At 43.3% G+C, this 26,933-nt stretch overlaps 1 protein-coding gene across 1 annotated transcript in view; it reads left to right on the top strand.

The window, feature by feature from the left end:
• Nucleotides 1–26,933, top strand: part of MYH15 (myosin heavy chain 15) — a gene marked incomplete at both ends in the record, with an annotated part of 180,194 nt that overhangs the window by 151,165 nt on the left and 2,096 nt on the right. Inside the window, 11 exon segments of the mRNA XM_082839245.1 lie at nt 5,592–5,784; nt 6,017–6,193; nt 6,196–6,222; nt 9,952–10,077; nt 12,547–12,628; nt 12,631–12,713; nt 14,492–14,596; nt 26,346–26,363; nt 26,367–26,396; nt 26,400–26,411; nt 26,415–26,480. Coding sequence (XP_082695371.1) covers nt 5,592–5,784; nt 6,017–6,193; nt 6,196–6,222; nt 9,952–10,077; nt 12,547–12,628; nt 12,631–12,713; nt 14,492–14,596; nt 26,346–26,363; nt 26,367–26,396; nt 26,400–26,411; nt 26,415–26,480 — 919 coding nt within the window.

Below are 26,933 nucleotides of genomic sequence, written 5' to 3'. Positions count from 1 at the left end.
GCGCAGGCTCAGCGGCCATGGCTCACGGGCCCAGCCACTCCGCGGCATGTGGGATCTTCCCAGACCGGGGCACGAACCCGCGTCCCCTGCATCGGCAGGCGGACTCTCAACCACTGCGCCACCAGGGAAGCCCTTATAAAATTCTTTTTGAGCAGCTTCTACTTGCATACAAGACTCAAGATAACACACCAAAAAAGAATAAGTATGTGGACAAGGACTGTGTATACTGTCTGGGTTTCCCTACAACAAGCTGCTTTCTTGAGCGTTCAAGACACTGACTGGTAATGCTAAACAGTGGAGGAAAAGAACTAAAAGATGTGATGCTGGGCATTAAAATTAATGTCAGATCAGAGTGAAGTTTCCACATCCCCCCTGCCTGTACCTGTAGCCATTTGTTTGGAGAGGGGCCGAAGCCAAGAGCTAAGCTGCTTATGAATCCCTGTTGAAGCAGCTGAGTCTTAATAGTCAGGAAACTGAATTAAACAGGAGTCCTGGGTTGCAGGATCTCTTCTTAGCTTCATCATAACAAGCTGATGATTTTAGAAATTTTGCTTCTTAGCTTCTCAGTGAAGTGAGGGGATGAAAGCAGCCCCCTCCGTGTCACAGAAGGTGGTGAGGAAGATCAGTAAGCTGATGTTGGCAAAGCACTTCACACTCTAGATCAAAGGCACAATTATAAACACATGGAATTAACTATGATTGTATTATGCATCTGATCTGTTCCCTTAAGTCAATGCCGTATGTCAGCATGGAAAAGCATTTTTGAGTCTGAGGTTCAACTGGCAACTTGCTTTTAACGTGTTTGTTAAACAATTAAAAGAAAAAGTTACCATGTTCAGTTGAACTGGCCTCTTACCCAGAGCCCATCTTCAGACAAAACTCCCATGGGGGTCATTTTTTTAATGAGGATGTCAAGCCAAATTTGGTCCTCTGTGTGCTTTGAGTTATCTTTGCTCTCACTCACTGGCACTTTCCTCTGTAGGACTGACTGTAGGGGTGAATTCTGGTCTACTTAAGAGGCTCTGAGTCCTTGTGTAAAAGGATTTTTTGTTTTTGATGGAGGGCAAAAACATTGGGCCTTGATATTTGCCCTACTTCCTTCCATGAGGAACAAAAACGAATGTCTCCTTGCGCCGTTAAAAAAAAACAACCAAAAAACCCCCCTCGTTTCAGGTAACGTCAAACCTGTGCCTATTAATAAACCCAGCTAAGTACAACTGAACCCTGAGAGTCTGCATCTTGTCAGATACATCTGAATGTTGTAGAGCTGTTCCCCAATTATAATAATTTCAGTGCAAAGGAAGCTGGAGATCCAAACAGCTAGGGCTGGGAGAAGAAAGAACTGAAGACGAGGCAGGAGCCGCAAAGGGGCTGAAAAAAGAAGGGCGGGCTGAAGGGAGGAATAAGCTATTCATGAGTTTTAGTTAATGATTCATAATAACTGTCACAGCTACATCCAGAAAGGAAAGATGAGCATATCTTAACAAACTATCACAAATACCATGCAGACCCTTTCGGTGTGAGTGCCCTGTGCCAGTGGAGATTGGATCACAATGCCTCGGTCAAATCCAAGGGTTTAATCTGACTTCAGGGCTAGGAGAGGATGGGATCTTAAGGAAACTGAAGAGAATGCCAGGGGGAAATACTAGCAAAGCAGACGATTTTGAGCAATCAAGGGTAAACCAGGTAAAATCCAGAACTCAAGGGAAATATTGCCTGAGGGAAAGATGAGGTTCAAGGTCCTCTTTCACATAATCCTTGGGAAGCTCCATAGAAACCAAAGGAGGCCTGTGAAGCAGGACCCGAGAAGCTGAAGGGACCAGGAGGACAGGAGAGAGACTCAGAGGCAAAGGCAGAACCTTGGTAGAGCTGCAAACTGGGTAACTCATTCACTCATTCTCTGCCACCCAGCCCGCTGCTCTTCCATTCGGTGAGGACTGATCCTGTATGAGCCGGGCTGGAAGCCTGTTGGTGGTGAAAGAATGAGCAGCTGGTACACGAGTTGCATGTTTCACTTGCTCAACAGATATCTGAGCGCTTCATGTTGGCAAGACGCTGTGCCTGCTCTTCTAGATGGGGCTTCCCAAACTTTTATGGAGTGTTAGGGCTTTTTTGTTTCCCTACAAATGTTACAATTAGCAGAGCTAGAGGTAGGCAGGTGACAGTGCAGTCACCGCTGGAAGGAGGGGAGGAGCTTTGATGGCCGGCTTTGATCCTTGCCCTCATCCACACAGGAAAGGAAGAGTGACATCATGGCTCCTTGAAGGCCGGCTGGCGGCCATGACTGCAGTCTAAGTCAGGCCCTGCTGCAAGGCCCCAGACTGGGTCGAGAACAAGTTGGTCAGTTGCATCCTGAATCTTCTGGGGCCACTGACTATATACATCCCCCTCCCAACTCAGGGTATTCAAGGAAATGCTGAAATGTGTGGCAGTCTTCTCAGTGACCCAGAACCAGGGTGCCCCTGGCCTGCATTCTGCTCTCCCTGGACACACCCAGCGAGGTGCTGTGGAAGGAGCTTTTGGGAATGAGGTATCGAAATGCCTTAGTCTATCGAAGTGTGCTTGTTTGCTTTGGTTTGATCATCTGTGGAAGGGTTAGATGTATGGGGTCACATGGTAGATATTTTTGGCTTTGCAGGACATGGAGTCTCTGTTGTAGCTACTCAACTCTGCAATTATAGCTTGAAAGCAGCCATAGACCATAAGAAAGTAAATGGTCATGGCTGGGCCCATAGCCCATAGTTTGCCCACCCCCAGCCTATGGCCTCAGGTACCTGGTAACATTCCGTCATCTTTTCCTTCCATATTGTTCACTCCTCTGAGTTCAGTAATAGCGAACTTTGCCACACGGTCTCAATTTACATGTACTATCCAACTTAATTTCTTTTATTGTTTGAGTCTCTGCCAGAAGAATATGTTTAAATCTCTTCTCATTTCTAAGTAAAATATTTTAGTGCGACTTCAAGAAGTAGCAGCTCAAACTCAGGCATGGCATTTAGTTAGCAAAATATCTTGTTAATCACTTTAAAGCTGAATCGCATGTATTAGAATTAAGGAAAATCTTTCATTTCCCTGATATAGACGAGCAACATGGCAAGAGAAAAATATTACTGATTGAATTGACTGTCAATTTAAATCCTTAACTTTTTCAAGTTTTATAAAAGAACGATTTTGTTCTTGTTTGCATTTGGTTTCTTCCCTCAAATTGTGTTTCACAGTTCAGAAAAAAGAGAGGAAAGAAAGAAAAGGAACTTCTTACCATATTGCCCTGGTCCTGACTGCTTCATTTTTCTTAAGAAACGTACTCAAGGAGCTTTCATTTTAAAGATTTCTTGACTCTGCATGGAATGCACTGATTGTTTAGTGGCCATTCTCTAGGCCTGTGTTATACAGAAGCCTCTTAAACCGTAGCACTTTCTACTTGTCTGTAGGCACTCATGAAGTTTCATAAACAACGGTGGAAAAAGTACAATTTGAAACATTCATTTTGTCTGCCTAAGTAGAATATATCTCTGTGCAGAGGATTTTGACACCAGCTTAGAGATGCCTTAGTGTTCCTGCAAATGGAGAGTCAACTGTGGCAAAAATGAGTTTCCTCATGTAAGACAGAACAGTGTCTTAAAGCTTTCAGTGATGCTGAGTGTGTGTCACTGTAGTATTACGGGCTAGGGCTGCCATAACAAAATAGACTGCGTGGCTTAAACAACAGAAATTTCTTTTCCCACATTTCTGAAGGCTGGAGGTCCACGATCAAGTTGCTGGCGAGTCTGGGCCTAAGACCTCTCTCCTGGGCTCACAGGTGGCCAACTTGCTGGGTCCTCACATTTTCTTTTGCTCTGTGCACACCCATCCCTGTGTCTCTTTGTGTGTCCGTATTTCCTCTTCTTATAAGGACATCAGTCAGATTGGATTAGGGCCTACCCTAAGGGCCTCGTTTAACTTAATCACCTCGTTAAAGGCCCTGTCTCCAAATTTACTTGCATTCTGAGGTACTGGGGGGTAGGGGCTTCAACATATGAATTTGGCTGGGGGGAAGAGAGGAGGGACAAAATTCAGCCATAACAGTCTCTAGTAACATTACATGCTGGCATTCCTGTAGGATTCTGATCTGGGAGCAGAACAAAAGCCCAGGACCTAAGGATAGGCAGGAGAGGCTGGCCGCAGCATGTGGGAGCCAGGACATGGCGCTGGCAAAGGAGAGGTGCTGACTCTGGAACCAGAAAGAGTTCTTTCCTGTACATTTGCATAACTACTTCTGAAACCTCCGCCCCATCCATGGGGTGAGGGTGGTCACAAAAAGTGGCCCCTCCACCTGTCACCCAACGGGAAACTCTGACCACACTCTTACTCCTCTGTAGGCTGTGTGACTTGCTGCTGGCCTCAGAGATCAGAATACAGGCTCAAAGACAGCTCAGTGTGGAACCTAATTCTGAATCAAGATGAATATGTGTCTGCTATTTGTGTGCTGATGGGCTCTATAGTATGTCTTGTCTTATCTGCCCAGTTCTAGGCCCTGTTTCATAGGGTGAGCTTAACAGGGCCTGTGTTATAAGAGTTACACTGTCCTGACTCACAACCACCAAATCTTGATGGCTTAAAACCATCAAAGCTTATTTTTACTTTGTGTCAGAGTCCAATGTGGGGTAGGATGGAGAGTGGGCCACTATCCCAAGTCTCTCAAGAACCCAGGTTCCTTCCATCTTCTGATGCCAGATCATCCATGTGTGGCCACCAAGTTTGCTATAGATGGGGAAGAGAGAGCACAGGATCACACAAGTAAAAGGCTGTATGTGTGAGGCTTGGAAACACTTCTGCCTGTAGTCCATTGGTCAGCATTCAGTCACATGGTCCCAGACTTACTGCAAGAGTCCTAGGAAATGATTGCCATGGGTTCCCCACAGTTTTTCATTGTCTCTCTGAACACACATCTATTGTGTAAGCTTCTGTCACTTTGCAAAAATGATTTCAGCATGGACCTTTCATTGTTATAAAGGCATATTGAAGTAATTCAATATCACACAGCAGTTGGTTTTCTCAGCCTATCCTTGGTTGTACTCCCAAACTCCTGGAGAAAGATAACCATGCTATTCTAGGGGAATTTGGTGTCACAGGCTGTTAGAGCAGGATTGCTGGCGATCAGGACTTATTCCAACCTGGGTGGCTCTTTCTTGCCGTGTTCAGACATGTTTCACCGTTGAAAGTATTTAAATATTATGCCTGTCTGAAAGTGCATCCTTCCTTCACCCTTAGCCACTCTAGGGAATCTAGACCGTCCTGGAGGGGGTCTTAGATAAGGCGAAGACTGCCCCACAGGAACCTCAAAAAGATTCTGGTGCTTTTCTTGATTTTTCCGGGAAGTTGGTCTGGGAATGATGGACATTAGTCTGTTATGATGAACAAATGCTCACTGACCTAACCCTTCCATCTCCATTGTTTCCAAATGAAGACCCTTTAGACTCATTTTGTTAATTACACAGAATTTTTCTTGAATTTTAATTTTTTCTGATTCCTAAACAATTGTGTGTACAAAGCAGGTAACCTTTCTTAATTTGGGTGTATGATTTTTCCCCTGAATATTATTCTAAAATTAGGAGGAAGCAGCAGTGTGCTATTGACTCCCTGCAGTCGAGTCTGGATTCTGAAGTTCGGAGCAGAATTGAGGCCACTGGGCTGAAGAGGAGCATGGAAGGGGACCTCACTGAGATGGAACTCCAGCTCAGCCGTGTCAACCGCCAGGTGTCAGAGGCAACCAAATCCCTGGGCCAACTTCAGATCCAGATCAAGGTATTTTCAACTGTAATGCAGGGGTGAGGCAGGGATGTCTCTGCTTATGGAAGCAAACCAAGCGGCAGGTTGTGTTGAGCAATAAACGTGAGGACAACAAATCTAATCCTTCAGGAGAGCAGGAAGATGCTTACGTTGAATCGCTGGGGCTTGTTCAGAGCACGCATGCGTAAGCGCAGGTCCCGCTGAACTGCCAGGGATCCACGTCCCTCGTGTGTGTTTTCTCTCGCAGGACCTTCGGGCGCAGCTGGAGGACAGCACGCGCCTGAACAGTGAGCTGAAGCAGCAGTTGGCGGTGGCCGAGCTGCGCAACGCTCTTCTCCAGGCTGAACTCGAGGAGCTGAGGGCCTCGCATGAGCAGACAGAATGCGGGCGCAGGCTGGCAGAGGAAGAGCTCCTGAAAGCCACAGGAAAAAAATCAATCTTTTCTACACCCAGGTGGGGCCCGTAAACTCGCCATTAGCCATGTCAGCTGGTGGGAGGCAATGGATCCACACTGGTTGGCCTAGGACGGTACACGGTTGCCACGTGGAGCCTTGCAGGTGGCTGGTGAGGCAGGGAGAGCCTTTGGCAGCAGAGTGGCGGTCTCGCCCTTCCTTTATCCCCAGATGCATTGGTTCCCTAGGGCTGCAGCAGCCAAGTTCCCAAACTGATTACAGAAATGTAATCTCTCACAGTTCTAAAGGCTAGAAGTCTGAAATCACGGCATTGGCAGGGTCGTGCACCCTCTGAATCTTGCAGGGAGTCCTTCCTTGCATGTTCCCAGCTTCTGGTGGTTTGTTGGCAATCATTGGTGTTCCGTAGCTTATAGATACGTCACTCCAATTCACCTCCTTCACATGGCATTTTCTCTGCGTCTTAACATCATCTTCCTTCTGTATCTGTCATTGTCCAAATTTCCAAATTTTTATGAGGATATCAGTCATATTAGATTTGGACGCGCTCTAATGACCCCATTTTAACTTGACTACCTCTCTAAAGACCCTATTTCCAAGTAAGGTCACATTCCGAGGATTGGGGGTTAGGACTTCAACATATGTTTTTGGGGGGAGGGACACAATTTGAACCAAAACACTAAGCCCTGCCAGAAGAATGAACTGTCAGGGTACTCATAGCTAGGATGCTGGGGAGAGAGAGAGGAACATTCGCTAGGGTTCCAGAATCATTTGCCTGCTTCTCCTTTTCCTGCTAAGCCATGTATTCCCCGAGCATCCCAGGATTCGAAATAAATGCTCCTGCTTCAGAGCCAGGAGATTTCAAACAATTCTGAGTGGCTGCTGACAGATATGATGAACTGTCAGGACTCTGGCTTCTCATGGAAGGTTATGTAAGTGACACAAAGCAAGAATTCTTAAATCGTTGCCATTCTCATGGAATCAGGAGAAGCCATAGTGGCTAGGACAAAAGCTCGATAAACATTTTTAGGGCACCCACCGTAAGCTGAACAGGTATGCATGGTATAGACAGATGCAAAATATCTCCATCGTCCTAAAAAGGTGGAGATCTAAGTTAACACACTGCAGTGCCCTGCTGGGATTGTAGTGATAAAGCAAGCACACCCCTACAGAAAGCCTTCCCTGATGATCCTAGACTTAGGTAGATGCACAGTATATTTAATCTGAGTCATGAAGGACATGGAAGAAGTCAGCCAAGTAGAGAGAAAAGTCAAGGTCAGAGGCATGGGGAAAAGAGGGAATTTAGGATGTTAAGGAAAATTGATATACTTACTATAGCATATGGTAGGGGGTAGGAGAGATCAGCAGAATTGATGCTAAGGGAGAGGCAGGTAGAGCCAGGTCACCAGGGATCTTGATTTTGAGACTGATGGAGTTTGAATTCTATCATGCAGCTAATGGGGGTCTGCTGAAGAATTGTGAGTAACTGGGAGGCAAGTTATTAGATTTGCATTTTAGGAAGTTTACTCTGGTGATTGTTGTGAAGGATGGATTAATGCAACTAGGGGCAGATGTGCCATTCTCTGGGATATTTAGAAACATCTGTGGGATCATTTTGGTTGCCATAGAGACTGGGAAGTACCACTGACATTTAGTGGGCAAGGTCCAAAGATACTAATGCTCCCGCAAGATACAGGATAACTCAACATCCCAAAGAATTGCTCCTCCCAGAATGCCAACTGTGACCCCACTGAGAAACACTGGATAAAAGGAAGTATTGATATAAACCAAAGATGAACCTGCTGGAAGGCAGTGCATTTAGTTTGTGCCTACAGTTTGTGCCCATGTGCATGACACGATCCTATTAGGATACCATGTGGTATAAAACAAATAGGCTATACGTTATGCATAATTCCCAACAGGCTAACTTACTTCAATATTTTCTTTATCTCTCAAGAAAACTTAACTAAATACAATGAGTGGGAATCTTATAAAGTAGAATATTGAATTTTTAAAAAGTAACTCATTCACTGTCTGTAGTACTTAATATCTGTTGGTAACAAATTATTTGCCATGCATGTTATAACTGATGATATACCAGTGGGTCCCAGTATGATGAAAAACCACTAGCCTAGAGAGAGATAAGGACATCAACCAGAGCAAAAGCAGACATAGAGAGAAGGAGATAGATGTGAAAAAGAAGAAAGAAAATTAGGTAATAGCCCTGATCTCCAGAGCAGAGTTTCTGAAACTTTATGCATACAAGAGAAACTAACACAAAAATGCACATTCTCAGGCCTCATCCCAGACCCACTGAATCAGAATCTCTGCAGTAGGAGGAATCATACGAGTTTTCAGGTGATGCTGCCAGTGCAGAAACTACCCTTTGAGCAGCTCTGGCCTAGGTGACGTGTTGCTCACAAAGGACTTCTCCCCCACCTTAGCCATTGGCAGCCCCCTTGCAATTACTGGAACACCGTCAATCTTCTGATTGACATACAATGAGTATTTTCTAGAACCTTCTGCATCCCCAGATTTCTAGCCTGGAACAAACATATGAGGCCAAACTTATCCTTGTCTAATTACATGTGTCCTTTTTCAAACCTGAGCTGTGACAATCTAGATTGCTCTTCTGCACAGTACTCCCTCACCCGCTGCTTCCCAAACCGAACCAATCATTCAGCTTGAAAAGATTTTAACCATCAACTCCCTAGCAGGTTTTAAATGATTCTATGTATAAACGAATCACCATTTATATTGTACCTTTCTTTACAAAGAAAGAGTTCCTATGGAGTTACGTGCAGTGAGCATCCCAGCATACTCCAGGAAATACCCTCATCCCTCCAGGCCACACCCATGGCAGTGGGAGGCCTGAGGCACACAGAGCCTGGCTCTCCATAAGGACAGAAGAAGCAACCTTGATGAAGATGCTTCACACCATCAAGGAGGTAGGGTAGAACCTGTGAGGCTGGAGTATCTCTCTTCCTATTTCCGAAGGCTTAATCTTGCCACTGAGAGAGGTACTAGCTAGAGGAAAAGTGAATGAACAGAAGAGAAATTAAAAATAGGAAGGCTATGCCTTTTAAATACATTCTCTATGCTAAGATTTCACACCCTCAGAAAAACTGTGCTACAAACACAGACCAAAAAGGAGTTTCAGCCTCTAATGTCACAACCCAGGAAGGAAAGGATTAGGGCAGCGTCAGCCAAAGAACACAAATAATCCTCCAGTGTAATGGAGGTTTCTCAGGCCTGGGGGATGAGGCTCATCTAAATTGCTTTGCCCACCCCCTCACTGCAAAATTAATAGAAGCAGAGGTAGATAGTGAGGAAGATGTTCTTCCGCTGGAGCAGCATGCAGGAAACTGAGTTTTAGTCCCTAAACCCCTGCTCTCCACATGTCTGCTTTTGACCCTGACTTCTGCTCTGGGACACTTGCTCCTTCCCCATCAAAGAGCAAAAGGCAGAAAAACGTATTCCTCAGCCAGCTGAAAACCAAACACATGTTTGGGGCTTGTAGGTTGTCTGGGTCCATTTCTCCTTTCTGACTCAGGCTGTCATCTCTCCGGTACTAAACCTCTGATGGATGAAAGCCCTTGCATTCAAGTCTAACGTGGTCTCCTGGGCCTGGAAGTATGGCTTCATGAGTGTGGCTGAGGAGAGGAAAACACCCTCCTGGTCAGAGCCCCTCCCATTGCACGTTCTGAACAGACCAGCTTGCCTTTGCACCAATGATCTCAACTTGCCTAATGAGGATGTTGCTTTTCCTCAGAACACGAGTCTCCTCAGCCAGAAGAAGAAACTGGAGGTTGATGTTGCCAGGATGCAGAAGGAAGCTGAAGAGGCGATGCGAGGGTGTCAAAGTGCAGAAGAGAAGGCCAAGGAGCCCCCTACAGAGGTGGGTCCATTGACTGTCTGCTTACTCCTGTCTTTCAGAGTTGATGGGAGCGGTAGCCAAGGGGCAAGGGCAAAGCTGCAGACAAAAAGGATTCCATTGATTCTCCATATAGCTAGCGGGAGGTTAGCTGACCCCTCTGCCTCTGTCCCCATTTTGAAAAATTAGGCCAACTGGCTCCTCCCTTCCACCCTGTCCACACAGTGAAAAGGAGCAGCTGAATTGCCATAGGCAAAATCTTATGAAAGCAAGAGATTTTTTAAAAAGTTAATCCACTTTCCACTTGCAAATCAATATATCTAGTGTCTAGAAACAATTCCTCTTGTGTTTCCTTACCCATAGCTATTTTTCCTGGGGTCTGTAATAGCTTTATGATGATCTGCAAAGAATGCTTATTGAACTTATTTTTTTTAAATTTTTATTTATTTATTTACTTACTTATTTATTTTTGGCTGCGTTGAGTCTTCATTGCTGTGCACAGGCTTTCTCTAGTTGCAGCGAGCGGGGGCTGCTCTTCATTGCGGTGCGCGGGCTTCTCATCGCAGTGGCTTCTCTTGTTGCAGAGCACGGGTTCTAGGCATGCGAGCTTCAGTAGTTGTGGCTCATGGGCTGCAGAGCGCAGGCTCAGTTGTTGTGGCACACGGGCTTAGTTGCTCCACGGCATGTGGGACCTTCCCGGACCAGGGCTTGAACCCATGTCCCCTGCATTGGCAGGTGGATTCTTAACCACTGCACCACGCAGGAAGTCCCTATTTCACTTATTTTTTACAGCCCATACTATTGCTTCAGTAACAGAGTCAGGTTGGTGAAGAAGGGCTTCAGGATTGGTGTACCTTCGTTATCTGCAAGTTTAAAATTGTTGATAGTGGTGCTTTTCCTGAATGAGACTAAGCTCAGGGTTGGCTGCCTTGACTGTACCTTTGTGGGAACTGGAAAAAGACACCTGCTGGACCCCCACCGTGGGTAGATGCAGACTTCTCTCAAAAGGCATGGCAAGCAGAAGGCAATACTCAGCAAAAAAAAAAAAAAAAAAAAAAAAAAAAAAAAAAAAAAAATGTCATGGAGGAGGGAGGTGAGGAGAAGTCTGTGTGTGAAGAACCCAGCCTTGCAAGTGCCAGTGCTTGCTGAGCAGAGCTTGGGCTTGATTTCAGCCTCCACCCACTCCATCCCCATCAGGTGGTCTGTGTAGTCCATCAGACACACAAACACATGCAGCAGCCCTGACCTTGCCCTGTGAGTGAAAACTGATGCTCTCGCTAAAAAGTATATGGGAATCGAGGAGACAAGATATTCAATTCGATTTTACATTAGTCGTTTTAAAATTCAAGAGGAGGGAAAAGCTTACTGAGTTATTTAGCATTTGGGGAGCTAAACAAAACTTTTGCACCAAATCCTAGCTACCAGATCACTGTAGAATCCAGACGAATGGGGAAGCGTGCCTAGCACTCAGCCATTTTGTATCAAAGCAGATGCTTTCTGATGGAACAGAGGTGTGTGAAAGCTTAAAAGCGTTTGGCCAAGGAAAAAATAATATGCTTAACATTCACGAAAATCCACATGGATAGAAAGGAATAAAAAGAGCTTTTACTCCTGCTTGGTAGGTCTATGCAGTCACACGTTAGGAAGACTCTATCTGCATAACCTCACCTTTATAAGATTTCCTTGGCAGTGTTGAGAAATGAACTCACTACCTCTTTCCTCGCTTTAATCCTCCAATAGTTCAGCTGTGAGTTCCAACCCCACATAGCAGAACCCAGTTACCTCCGTCGTTCATTCTTTGCCCCCACCATCTACACAGACGTCTCACACTTAAATTATACAGATGGTTGGTAACCTGATAGACAGAGAAACTTTGTCTGGGAGGGCAGTGTTCTTACATTAAAGGCACTGAGAGAGTCATGAAACAGTTCTTAACAATTGCAGCCAGACGCCAAGCCCTTAGTGTACAAAGCCAAGAGTGGGCTTCACAAGAATTAACCCTCCTTGTGCCAGATTGTTGGCACTGAGAGCCTCAGCTGCTACCAAATTCCTGGAGCCTAAATTTGTTTGCAGTTGCGAATCACAGAATTATAGAAGTGAGACGTGAAAAAGGTTCTCATAGGCACTCCACACGTTTCCTGGTGCATGATGTTGACAGGACGCGTCCTGGTGCTTTACTCAGTTAAAAGCTGTACCTTCAGTTGGTCATCTTTCTTTCAATACAGGTGTTGTATAATAATATTCACATGGTGTTTCATCTCTGGTCTGTTTCCACCACCCCTCACCCTAATCTCCAGTAGCTGCTGCTATCGTGATTGCCTTATGGTTAACAAACTTGAGGGCCACAGAGGTCAGGGAGAGCGTGGTGGGAAGAGATTAAGTACACAGAGGCAAGGCATGGCACCTAGTCACATCAGGAACAGAAGACTGTGGGTAGAAATGTTAAGCTTGATTGGCTGCTGGACTGTCTCAGTCCCTTTCCTTCTTTTCTAGGTAGCAAACATGTCAGAAGAATTGAAGAAGGAGCAAGATACCAATGCCCGCTTGGAGAGGATGAGAGAGAACATGGAGCAGACAGAGACTTACAGGAAAGGCTGGATGACGCTGAGCAGACTGTCGTCATAGGGAATAGAAAGCAAAGCCAGAAACTCGAATCCAGGGTAGGAGTTCGCCTGCATAATCATGGGGTCTTGACAACTCCCAATTCGAAGCTTATTGTCCCGTAATATCACACCAGATAGTCCCTGCCTCCCTCCTCACTTTTGCTTGTAACATGCTCCGATCTTTGACAGTGTCAGAGCTCAGTATATTCTTTCATCCTTCTTGACTTTGGGCCACTAAATAGGACTTTTCTTGGACTGGGTGCAATCCGCCATCCTGCTAAGTGACAATGCGGTACCTCCCGCTCACCTGCGCCAGCTCTAGGGCTCCCCACAGCCAGGGAGACCAACTGTTTCCAAACACACCCTCGCAGTCTTGCTTCTGTGCCTTTGCTCCTGTTATTTCCTCTGTGGAGAATGCCCGTTTCCTAACAGACAGAGAAAGGGGAGGGAAATAACTAAATCAAGGATCAAAAGAGACTTAGTGAAAATATAGTAAGGCCTGACAGAAATGATGTAGTACCTGCCTTTAGGGAGCTCAAAAATAAATAGCAAGACCTAGCTTGAAAATAGGATTTTTTAAATTATCGAATCAATTTCAGTGACACCGTATAGGTCATGTGACAAATGCTATAAGGATGGAAAGAATATTTGACTGGGATTTCATGGTTCCGAAGGGCCCCTGAAAAATAAAGTATTGCCTTTGCACATTTATGGTATATCCGTATAATGGAATACCAATGCACATTTATGGTACATCCATATAATCACACTGATTAGAAAGGAGCGAGGAAGAGCTCTGTAATGTCCTGGAGATCATGGCTAGTGGTATAATGATGATAAAAGGTACAGGCGATGTTGAGGGTATACAAACTTCTGTGCAAGAAAGAGGGGAAATATGAAGACATGTACACATTTGCTTGTATTTTCAAAAAGAATTGGTGACAGAATAAAACAAGGACTAATAAAAACAATTACTCACAGGAAGAGAACACAGAGATAAAAGCTAGACCTTCTGAATGCAACTTGTGTAGCTGGTGTGATTGCAAAATCATATGAAACACACCCTCCCCCTTCAACCCCCTACCCCGTGAGCTGCTTTATTTCTCTCCATACCACTTATCACCATCTAACATAGTCTGTATTTTATTTTGTTTCCTTTGTGTGTTTCCCTTCCTTAGAATGGATGCTTATAGAGGGGAGAGATTTTTGTCTGTTTTGTTCCCTGCTGTATCCCTGGCCCTGGTGTCTGGTGCATAGTAGGCAACAAATATTTGTTGAATGAATATTATGTTAACCTTGGTTGTATAACTCTGTAAGGCTGCAGGCCAGCTGTTCATCTGCACTACAGCTCTCCCACAAAGCAGGGCTATGGGGCTGTGGGTGGCATATGTGTGACAAAAACTCAGAGTCTGATTTCTTTAGAGAGTCAGAGCTTAACATGGAGAAAGTAGCTTAAGGTGAGGCAGTACATTGGCTGAATTCTTAAAGAGGGCTACATATAGCTTATTCTCTCTATACACTACGTACACTCATCATACACATGTGTGTGTAATTTTGTAATCCAAGAGGGGAAGTTTATCACCTCTGCATGGATTAGCCTTTCACATCCTTGAGTCTAAACAGCCCTTTTATGAGCTCACATCGTTCAGCCAGCTCACTTTTGGCAAGGCGGTTTTCCCAGAGAGTTTGCCCTGTTTCACCACGGCCAGAATGAGAGTGCACCGGTCTTCCCTGATGGTGTCACTATTTCAAATGATCGTGCCGACAGGCAAATGCAATGCCCGCCTGGCTTGCTGGCTGCCCGCCTGTCATCTGAGACCGTGGTTTGCTTGCAGGTCTGTGAACTGGATGGTGAACTGGAAAGCGAAGTCCGACGCATCGCGGAGGCCCAGTGGGGAGCCCGCAGGTTTGAGCGATGCATCAAAGAGCTGACCCACCAGGTACTCCAGAAAGCCACTCCCTGTTCCCCTGGCTGTGCTCTACCCTGGGCAGATGTGCTCCCTCAAGTCTGAAACGACCCCCTAGGTCTCCTGTAGTTCGCTCTCCATCTTTGGTCTCCTTCAGCGGGAGACATCAACCTGCCCTTCCAGGGCTCCTGTGCTGCTATTGGTTTGGGGTAGTCCCGTTTCAGAGCTCTCAGGAAGCAAAATGTGAGCAGCAAGTTGCAATTAGAAGGGAAAAGCTATTTATACTCTCCTTGTTTTTCTCACACATAATGTCTGCAAGCACTTTCAGAAAGACGTCTTCCTGTGAGAGGCTGAGTGAGAACAATGTGTAAATGAAGTGACTGGCAGAGACGGGGAAGGGGGGTGTGTGTGACTCAGCCATCAGGTTGCATGGGACGCTAGCTTAATTGGAGCAGGGAACATTTCCACTCTTGTTTTCTGGCCGCATGAACACTCCAGGCCACCGAGGACTCTATCTGGTGCTGGTGCCAGGTGGAAACACAGCAAATGCTGAGAGGCCCCTGCAGCTTTCTGACTGTTTCCCTGTGGACTAGCCTTGGTCTAAGCAAATAATTGAAAAGAGGTGGGCAGACTTCTTACCAGTAACTAATGTATTGCCAAACTAGCAACGTACTCCTTCACTTGTGTTTTCATTTTCTAGCCTTTCTTCCCTTTCCTTCAAATGGAGAAGACCAGAGATTCCATGGTAGCAGAGGCACAGTGCTCATCACTCTGGGCCCAGCACCTTCCTAGCACAGAGTAAGTGCACGTGTTTCAGTTGTTAAACACAGATGCCAAAGGTCACTTTCTAGCCCTCTCCGCTGCACAGTACAGCTTGTTCCAATGAAAAGGCAAACCCATCCTAGGCGCCCGCTTTACAGCAACTTGGACAGCACTCACGCAAGATCTGCTGGTCCTGATGCTGGTCCCTGAGGTTGAGTTGGTGTCAAAGACATCAAAGTCTTCCTTCCTTGCAGTAGGAAGGATAGTGTTGATAAGAAAGCAGAACGCTTCAGAAGCATCATCTTGGGCTAATTAAGATGAAATGAAATGAGCTATTTGCACAGTTCTTCTTTGCTGAATAAGTGGTTCTTTTCTAAGGCGGGTCAGTCTGAAACTGGGGAATGCACCCATGGAATGTGTGGCTGAGGAAGTAAACACCTGGGGAACGTGAAAGGTGTGCTATTCTACTCTTTTCTTGAGCAAGGATAAAACACGAGGAAGCAAAATGCTGCTTGTTAATTACGTCTGGCTTTTTCTTTCTATTTTCCTATGGATTATTCTTACAGTTTTCTTCTGTAAACAGGTTCATCATAAACAATGCACCAAAGCTATACTTTCTTTGGTTTCTGTTGTCCCAAGGAATACAATCTTATTCTATTGTATTTTTATCTTTGTTTCTTGGTAGCAATAATCTTAGTGTTTCCCTTGTACTAGTATGGTGGTGTACTTCTTGATTTCTTCCAAGTGTCTGCCCAATGTTTAGAGTATATCTATTCAATTATGCAGTGATTTTCTGCCATCAAGTCAGATAATACCTATTGAGTACCTTTTTATGCAAGATAACAGGCTAGACCCTGTCAGTTTAAAGAGACATTAGAGAGCTCTCCACGTTCTTTGATATCAATGCCTGGTTTTGAAATGTTCAAGGTAGATGTCGAGTCAACTCAACCTGTTCTCCTTTAACATCAAAATAACCATCAGGACTATGAGGCAGGGTGTTTAGTGACAGTACATTGTAGATGCCATTGTGAAATGTCATTTTGAAAGGGACATAAATACGGTTTTCCTTTCCTAGGAAAAATCCTCCAGGAAGATCATACTGTATTGGAAAAGGGAATCAAGTGTCACCCCATCCACAACAGTTCTATGGCCAGTCCCCACTGAGCATTTATCTTCCCCAATATGTCCCTCTAGCCTCTGGAAATCCATCCTATTTTCCTCTCCCCAGTGTCTAAAAAGGTATGCTATAAAGCAGGACATAGGATTAGGAACCTGTACTCGTTATAGAAGGTAAAGACAGTTTTCCTCCCCTCCTCCCACCTTTCCATCCACCTGCTCCATGTTACCTTTGTCTGCTTCCTATATTCAGGGATCTGTGTGTAGATGTTATTTAATCCTTACCAATCTAAATATGGATATAGTATCTTCATTTCTAGGGATAAGAAAACAAAATTTAGTCTTGGATGTGTTCTCCAGGAACCGGATGCCAGGATGGGGTTAAAGTACAAGAGATTTATTGGAGGTAACACCTGGGAAAGATAAAGGGGAGAGCAAGCAGGCTGAGGCAGAGGAAAGCTTTCAGAGCACCTTGCGAGTCTGACACCTGTGAAAGGAAAGGGTGAAGGAAGGAGGATGGGATAAAAGGAGCCTCCGGTTGCAGTGCAGCTCTGGGCAAGTCTCCAGCACATAGATTGCTGTAAGAAGTCCGATGCTGGGCAAAAATGCCAGCTCCTGGTAACTTGGCTGTGCCCCACTATCGGCTGGGGGCTGCTTGGGGAGTGTGTGATCTCAGTATAAATGCTACAGCAGATCCCAAAGGCACTGCAGTTGGAGGGTTTCAGGTACCTGCACGCCTCACAGCTGAGTGGCAGGTTGTTTTCTTGAAGGGAAATCTGAGCCCTGCACAACTATGGCAACCACAGTTACTTAATGCCTTGGAGGGAGCTGAGATATGAACCTAAACCTAACAGAGGCTTTGCCTCACCACGTGGGGGGAACATTAATATCAGCAGCCACCTAGCCTTTTTCAGTTTTCTTCTGTGTGGCCTCCTTTACCACACAGTAAATTTACTCACCTGAGTAAATTGGTTTTAAGCAGTTAAACCTCTATTGGGTTTGGAATTCCCTATGACCACATAATTCTGTGAGTCTTCAAGTTTCTTAAACCTGAGAGGTAGAGAGCTAGGCGGATTAAAACAAAGAGGGATTTTATTTTTAAAGTAGATATCTCATTTCCCCAGTCAGGTTATTTCTTATATATTGGCCCCTGCCTTAGGAAGTTTAAAATTAGTAATTAATTATCTACTATCAGATTGTACTTTAAGGTGGGAGTGGGGGAGGAGTGCTCTAGGCAACACAAAGAGTTGGTTAAACCAAACTCTCCTCCCTCCCTCCCTCCCTTCCTTCATATATATATATATATATATATATATATATATATATAACAGATAACATTGTATCACTTTGGGGTATACAACTTAATGATTTGATATATGTTTACATTGCAATATGATTATTACAACAAGTTTAGTTAACACCCATCACCCCACATAGTTGCAAATTTTTTTTTTCTTGTGATGAGAACTCTTAAGATCTATTCTCTTAGCAACTTTCAAATATACAATACAGCATTGTTAACTATAGTCACCATGCTCTATATTACATTCCCAGGACTTATTCATCCTATAACTAGAAGTTTGTACCTTTTGACCACAATCACCCATTTACCCCACCCCCAATCACCCCCCTCTGGCAGCCTCTAATCCGTTCTCATATTTATGTGAGTTCAGTTTTTTTAGATTCCACATATAGATGAGATAATATATTGTCTTTCTCTGACTGATTTATTTCACCTATTATAATGCCCTCAAGATCCATCCATGTTGTCACAAATGGCAGGATTTTCGTCTTTTTTATGGCTAAGTAATATTCCTGTGTGTGTGTGTGTGTGTGTGTGTACACACACACACACCACATCTTCTTTTTCTGTTCAGCTGTTGATGGATACTTAGATTGCTTCCATATTTTGGCTACTGTAAATACTGTTGCCATGAACATGGGGGTGAAGATATCTTTTTTGAGATAGTGATTTCATTTCCTGCAGATAAATACCTACAAGAGGAATTGCTGGATCATATGGTAGTTCTATTTTTACTTTTTTGAGGAAACTCCATACTACTTTTCATAGTGGCTACACCAATTTGCATTCCTACCAAGAGTGTACAAGGACTCCTTTTCTTCACATTCTCACCAACACTTGTTATTTCTTATTTTTTTGGTGATAGCCATTCTAACTAGTGTGAGATGATACCTCATTGTGGTCTTGATTTGCATTTCCCTGATGATTAGTGATGTTGAGTACCTTTTGATGTACCTGTTGGCCATTTGTATGTTTTTTTTGGAAAATTGTCTATTCAGATCATCTATCCATTTTTAATCAGGTTTTTAATTTTTTTGACATTCAGTTGTATACTTTCTTTATTTTTTTAGATATTAACCTCTTCTCAGATAAATGATGTGAAAATATTTTCTCCCATTCCACAGGTTGCCTTTTCATTTTGTTGATAGTTTCCTTTGCTGTATAGAAGTTTTAAAGTTTGATGTAGTCTCACTTGTTTATTTTTGCTTCTATTGCTTTTGCTTTTGGCATCAAATAAGAAAAAAAATCCTTGTCAAGACCAATGTCATGGAGCTTACACTCTGTGTTGTCTTCTGTTGTCTGAGTCTTATGATTCCAGGTCTTAGATTCAAATTTGTATCCATTTTGAGTTCATTTTTATGTATGGTGTAAGATAACAGTCAAATTTCATACTTTTGCATATGGCTGTCCAATTTTCCCAACACCGTTTATTGAAGAGGTGGCTGTCTTTTCTCCATTATATACTCCTGACTCATTTGTCATAAATTGGCCATTTATATATGAATATTTCTGGGCTCTCTATTCTGTTCAGTTGATCTACATGTCTGTTTTTATTCCAATACCATACTGTTTCAATTACTATACCTTCGTAATATGTTTGAAATTGAAATCAGGGAGCATGATGCCTTCAGTTTTGTCCTTCTTTCCCAAGGTTGCTTTGGCTATTCAGGGTCTTTTGTGGTTCCATTCTATTTCTGTGAAAGGTGCCATTGTAATTATGGTAGTGATTGCATTGACTTTGTAGATTGCTTTGGGTAGTATGGATATTTTAACACTAATTCTTCCAATCCATGAGCACAGAATATCTTTCCACTTATTTGTGTCTTCTTCACTTTCTTTCATTAATGTCTTATAGTTTTCAGTGTGCAAATCTTTCACTCCTCTTGGTTAAATTTATTCCTAAGTATTTTATTCTTTCTGTTGCAATTATAAATGGTATTGTTTTCTTTTTTTTTTTTAACATCTTTATTGGGGTATAATTGCTTTACAATGGTGTGTTAGTTTCTGCTTTATAACAAAGTGAATCACTCATACATAAACATATGTTCCCATATGTCTTCCCTGTTGCGTCTCCCTCCCTCCCACCCTCCCTATCCCACCCCGGTATTGTTTTCTTAATTTCTCTTTGTGATAGTTCATATTAGTGTACAGAAACATAACTGGTTTTTGTATAATGATTTTGTATCCTGCAAATTTACTGAATCCTTTTATTAGTTCTAACAGTTTTATTGAAGTCTTTAGGGTTTTCTATATAAAATATCATGTCATCTGTAAATAGAGAGACTTTTACTTCTTCCTTTCCAATGTGGATGCCTTTTATCTCTTTTTCTTGCCCAATTGCTCTGACTGGGACTTCCAGTACTACGTTGAATAAAAGCGGCAAGAATGGACATCCCTGTCTTATTCCTGATCTTAGTGGAAATGCTTTCAGTTTTTCACCATTGAGGATGATGTTGGCTGTGGGTTTGTCATATATGGCCTTTATTATGTTGAGTAAAGTTCCCTCTATGCCTACTTTCTGGAGGGTTTTTATCATAAATGGGTGTTGAATTTTGTCAAAAGCTTTCTCAGCATCTATTGAGATGATCATATGGTTTTTATCCTTCAATTTGTTAATGTGGTTTATCACATTGATTGATTTGTGTATATTAAAGAATCCTTGCATTCCTGGAATAAACCCCACTTGATCATGGTGTATGATCCTTTTAATGTGCTGTTGGATTGTGTTTGTTAGTATTTTGCTGAGGATTTTTGCATGTATGTTCAACAGTGATATTGGCCTGTAGTTTTCTTTCTTTGTGACATCCTTGTCTGGCTTTGGTATCAAGGTGATGGTGGCCTTGTAGAATGAATTTGGGAGTGTTCCTCCCTCTGCTATATTTTGGAAGAGTTAAGATAGAGTTAAGCTAAGATAGGTCTTAGCTCTTCTCCAAATGTTTGATAGAATTCGCCTGTGAAGCCATCTGGTCCTGGGCTTTTGTTTGTTGGAAGATTTTAAATCACAGTTTCAATTTCAGTGCTTGTGATTGGTCTGTTCATATTTTCTCTTTCTTCCTGATTTAGTCATAGCATGTTGTGCATTTCTAAGAATTTGTCCATTTCTTCCAGGTTGTCCATTTTATTGGCATAGAGTTGCTTGTAGTAATATCTCATAACCTTTTGTATTTCTGCAGTGTCAGTTGTTACTTCTCCTTTTTCATTTCTAATTCTATTGATTTGAGCCTTCTTCCTTTTTTTCTTGATGAGTCTGGCTAATGGTTTATCAATTTTGTTTATCTTCTCAAAGAACCAGCTGTTAGTTTTATTGATCTTTGCTATCGTTTCCTTCATTTCTTTTTCATTTATTTCTGATCTGATTTTTATGATTTCTTTCCTTCTGCTAACTTTGGGGTTTTTTTGTTCTTCTTTCTCTAATTGCTTTAGGTGCAAGGTTAGGTTGTTTATTCAAGATATTTCCTGTTTCTTAAGGTGGGCTTGTATTGCTATAAACTTCCCTCTTAGAACTGCTTTTGCTGCATCCCACATGTTTTGGGTTGTCTTGTCTCCATTGTCATTTTTTTCTAGGTATTTTTTAATTTCCTCTTTGATTTCTTCAGTGATCACTTCGTTATTAAGTAGTGTATTGTTTAGCCTCCATGTGTTTGTATTTTTTACAGATCTTTTCCTGTAATTGATATCTAGTCTCTTAGCGCTGTGGTCGGAAAAGATACTTGATACAATTTCAATTTTCTTAAATTTACCAAGGCTTGACTTGTGGCCCAAGATATGATCTGTCCTGGAGAATGTTCCATGAGCACTTGAGAAAAATGCATATTCTGTTGTTCTTGGATGGAGTGTCCTATAAATATCAATTAAGTCCATCTTGTTTAATGCATCATTTCAAGCTTGTGTTTCCTTATTTATTTTCATTTTGGACGATCTGTCCATTGGTGAAAGTGGGGTGTTAAAGTCCCCTACTATGAATGTGTTACTGTCGCTTTCCCCTTTTATGGCTGTTAATATTTGCCTTAAGTATTGAGGTGCTCGTATGTTGGGTGCATAAATATTTACAATTGTTATATCTTCTTCTTGGATCGATCCCTTGATCATTATGTAGTGTCCTTCTTTGTCTCTTCTAATAGTCTTTATTTTAAAGTCTATTTTGTCTGATATGAGAATTGCTACACCAGCTTTCTTTTGGTTTCCATTTGCATGAAATATCTTTCTCCATCCCCTTACTTTCAGTCTGTATGTGTCTCTAGGTCTGAAGTGGGTCTCTTGTAGACAGCATATATATGGGTCTTGTTTTTTTACCCATTCAGCCAATCTGTGTCTTTTGGTGGGAGCATTTAGTCCATTTACATTTAAGGTAATTATCGATATGTATGTTCCTATTCCCATTTTCTAAATAGTTTTGGGTTCGTTATTGTAGGTCTTTTCCTTCTCTTGTGTTTCTTGCCTAGAGAAGTTCCTTTAGCACTTGTTGTAAAGCTGGTTTGGTGGTGCTGAACTCTCTCAGCTTTTGCTTGTCTGTAAAGTTTTAATTTCTCCATCAAATCTGAATGAGATCTTTGCTGGGTAGAGTAATCTTGGTTGCAGGTTTTTCTCCTTCATCACTTTAAATATGTCATGCCACTCCCTTCTGGCTTGTAGAGTTTCTGCTGAAAGATCAGATGTTAACCTTATGGGGATTCCCTTGTGTGTTATTTGTTGTTTTTCCCTTGCTGCTTTTAATATGCTTTCTTTGTGTTTAATTTTTGACAGTTTGATTAATATGTGTCTTGGCGTGTTTCTCCTTGGATATATCCTGTATGGGACTCTCTGTGCTTCCTGGACTTGATTAACTATTTCCTTTCCCATATTAGTGAAGTTTTCAACTATAATCTCTTCAAATATTTTCTCAGTCCCTTTCTTTGTCTCTTCTTCCTCTGGAACCCCTATAATTCGAATGTTGGTGCGTTTAATGTTGTCCCAGAGGTCTCTGAGACTGTCCTCAGTTCTTTTCATTCTTTTTCTTTATTCTGCTCTGCAGTAGTTATTTCAGCTATTTTATCTTCCAGGTCACTTATCCATTCTTCTGCCTCAGTTATTCTGCTATTGATCCCATCTAGAGTATTTTTAATTTCATTTATTGTGTTGTTCATCATTGTTTGTTTCATCTTTAGTTCTTCTAGGTCCTTGTTAAATGTTTCTTGCATTTTGTCTATTCTATTTCCAAGATTTTGGATCATCTTTACTACCATTATTCTGAATTCTTTTTCAGGTAGACTGTCTATTTTCTCTTCATTTGTTAGGTCTGGTGGGTTTTTATCTTGCTCCTTCATCTGTGGTGTGTTTTTCTGTCTTCTAATTTTGCTTATCTTACTGTGTTTGGGGTCTCCTTTTTGCAGGCTGCAGGTACGTAGTTCCCATTGTTTTTGGTGTCTGTCCCCAGTGGCTAAGGTTGGTTCAGTGGGTTGTGTAGGCTTCCTGGTGGAGGGGACTAGTGCCTGTGTTCTGGTGGATGAGGCTGGATCTTGTCTTTCTGGTGGGCAGGTCCACGTCTGGTGGTGTGTTTTGGGGTTTCTGTGGAATTATTATGATTTTAGGCAGCCTCTCTGCTAATGGGTGGGGTTGTGTTCCTGTTTTGCTAGTTGTTTGGCATAGGATATCCAGCACTGTAGCTTGCTGGTCATTGAGTGAAGCTGGGTGCTGGCATTGAGATGGAGGTCTCTGGGAGATTTTCGCCATTTGATATTATGTGGAGCAGGGAGGTCTCTTGTGGACCAGTGTCCTGAAGTTGGCTCTCCCACCTCAGAGGGACAGTACTGACTCCTGGCTGCAGCACCAAGAGCTTTTCATCCACACAGCTCAGGATAAAAAGTAGAGAGAAAGAATTAGTAAAGTAGGAAGAAAAAAGAAAGAAAGAAAGGGAGGAAGGAAGGAAGAAAGAAAGAAGGAAGGAAGGAAAGAATAAAGAAAGAAAGGAAGGAGGGAGGGAGGAAGGAAGGAAGGAAGGAAGGAGGGAAGGAAAAAGGAAAGAAAGAAAGAAGGTAAAGTAAAATAAAATATAATAAAGTTATTAAATTAAAAAATAATTATTAAGAAAAAAAATGGACGGATAGAAACTTAGGACAAATGGTGGAAGCAAAGCTATCCAGACAAAATCTCATATAGGAGCATACACATACACACTCACAAGAAGAGGAAAAGTGGAAAAAATCATAAATCTTGCTCTCAAAGTCCACCTCCTCAATTTGGGATGATTCGTTATCTAAAGGAAGGAGGGAGGGAGGGAGGGAGGGAAGGAAGGAAGGAAGGAAGGAAGGAAGGAAGGAAGGGTAAAATAAAGTTATTAAAATTAATTATTAAGAAAAAAATTAAAAAGAAAAAACTGACGGATAGAACCCTAGGACAGATGGTGGAAGGAATGCTATGCAGAGAAAATCTCACAAAGAAGTACACACATACACACTCACAAAAAGAGGAAAAGGGGAAAAAATCATAAATCTTGCTCTCAAAGACCTCCTCCTCAATTTGGGATGATTCGTTGTCTATTCATGTATTCCACAGATGCAGGGTACATCAAGTTGACTGTGGAGCTTTAATCCGCTGCTTCTGAGGCTGCTGGGAGAGATTTCCCTTTCTCTTCTTTGTTCTCACAGCTCGCAGGGGCTCAGCTTTGTATTTGGCCCCACCTCCGCATGTAGGTCCCCGGAGGGCGTCTGTTTTTCCGCTCAGACAGGACGGGGTTAAAGTAGCCGCTGTTTCGGGGGCTCTGGCTCACTCAGGCCGGGGGGAGGGAGGGGTACGGTGTGTGGGGCAAGCCTGCGGTGGCAGAGGCCAGCATGATGTTGCACCAGCCTGAGGCACGTCGTGCGTTCTCCCCGGGAAGTTGTCCCTGTATCCTGGGACCCTGGCAGTGGCGGGCTGCACAGGCTCCCCAGAAGGGAGGTGTGGATAGTGACCTGTGCTCGCATACAGGCTTCTTGGTGGCGGCAGCAGCAGCCTTAGCGTCTCATGCCTGTCTCTGGGGTCCGCGCTGTCAGCCGCGGCTTGCGCCCGTCTCTGGATCTCCTTTAAGCAGCGCTCTTAATCCCCTCTCCTCGCGCACCAGGAAACAAAGAGGGAAGAGAAAGTCTCTTGCCTCTTCGCCAGCTCCAGACCTTTTCCTGGACTCCCTCCCAGCTAGCCGTGGTGCACTAACCCCTTCAGGCTGTGTTCACGCAGCCAACCCCAGTCCTCTCCCTGCGCTCCAACTGAAGCCGGAGCCTCAGCTCGCAGACCCGCCTGCCCCGGCGGGTGAGCAGACAAGCCTCTCGGGCTGGTGAGTGCCGGTCGGCCCCGATCCTCTGTGCGGGAAATCTCCCCGCTTTGCCCTCTGCACCCCTGTTGCTGCGCTCTCCTCCGCGGATCCGAAGCTTCCCGCCTCCGCCACCCGCAGTCTCCGCCCGCGAAGGGGCTTCCTAGTGTGTGGAAACCTTTCCTCCTTCACAGCTCCCTCCCACTGGTGCAGGTGCCGTCCCTATTCTTTTGTCTTTGCTTTTTCTTTTGCCCTACCCAGGTACGTGGGGAGTTTCTTGCCTTTTGGGAGGTCTGAGGTCTTCTGCCAGCATTCAGTAGGTGTTCTGTAGGAGTTGTTCCACCTTTAGATGTATTTCTGATGTATCTGTGGGGAGGAAGGTGATCTCCGTGTCGTACTCTTCCGTCATCTTCCCCTCCCCCCCATTTACTTTTGATTAATAGAGATATGTGGCCCTAAGCTAGATGAGCAGCTTATCAGAGAGGACCAGCTCAGCTTAGTCCGCTCATTCTGTTTTTTCTCATACTAGAATTATTACCTATCGTTAAAATTTGTGCAACTTTTCCCTTCAGGGAGACAGAGCTCTCTCCCTTGACCTTGTGGTTATGCCCAAACATGTGCATTGCAAAAAAATGAGCCAAATAACATCATGGTATCATGTAAAGATGGAAAATTTTTGGTTGCGTAATCACCCTGAGACCTTCCTCACCCTAGGGCTTTCCTTACTCTAAAACCTTGCTTGAGCATAAATGCAGCCCACAGTCCTTTTATCTGATGTGCCTGGACATAACTGTGGCCAAAACTACCATCTCTTGAAATGTACTTGTCAACCCTGGTTAGTAGCCGTAGCTCCATGGAATGTAATTGAAAAGCACCATATATAATGGCTTATGCCTAATAATAATATATCTTGAAGGGTTTTGAATTGATTATTTAAATGCTTTGGGCTAAAATACTGCTATGTCTAATAATTACCTGTTGACCCTTATAATTGTAAAGACAAGCTCCCTCTACCCAGAATAGGATGTTAAACTGATTACAAAACAAATAACTGCGGTTAATCTATTACATACCAAATCTGTGAAAGCTGGACTACATCCAGTTTGTGGAAAGTGCTGACCATGTTCTAAATTTCCAGGGAACAACAGTTGTAAAATGGATCTGGTGCCTGCTAGGAATCTGAATCCATATATATCATACCAATATATGATATTCCATTCAATACTCAGAAGTTTAGTTTACTTTCACACATTTTTCAACTTTCTAATGTCAGAGAAGAACAAAAATATGAGTAGTAGGCTCAGGGATTCCTTTTTTTTTTTCATTTTTTATTTTTACAGGAAGCAGAAGCTAGTCCATAACTTTCCAAGTATAAGAAGCAGCAACATGAGTAGAATGAAGCTAAGTAAAGGGCAGAGATAGCCGAATCTCAAGTTAATAAGCTCAAGATTAAAGCAAAAGAGTTTGGGGAAAAGGTACGTCAGATATTCAGCTCTGCTCTAACTTTTAAAGCATTTGTGTTTCAGGTTCATGTCATCACATGGAAATTTCTTGTTTCTCTCTTAAAGGCTTTTAAAAAACTACATCAATAAACAGGTTCTGGGGCTTCCTTGGTGGCACAGTGGTTGAGAGTCTGCCTGCCGATGCAGGGGACGTGGGTTCGTGCCCCGGTCCGGGAAGATCCCACATGCCGCGGAGTGGCTGGGCCCGTGAGCCATGGCCGCTGAGCCTGCGCATCTGGAGCCTGTGCTCCGCAACAGGAGAGGCCACAGCAGTGACAGGCCCGCGTACCGCAAAAACAAACAAACAAAAAAACAAACAAAAAAAACTGGTTCTGACAAAATTTTCCTATATTTATTAATTCTACTTGTCCAGGGAGTATGAAGCACTAAGCATTTGAGTGGGATGCACACTGTATTTACGATTCT

This window comes from Leucopleurus acutus (assembly GCF_964270905.1).
Source record: "Leucopleurus acutus genome assembly, chromosome: 5".
Lineage (NCBI taxonomy): Eukaryota > Metazoa > Chordata > Mammalia > Artiodactyla > Delphinidae > Leucopleurus > Leucopleurus acutus.
This window is presented reverse-complemented; position numbering and strand designations above follow the sequence as displayed.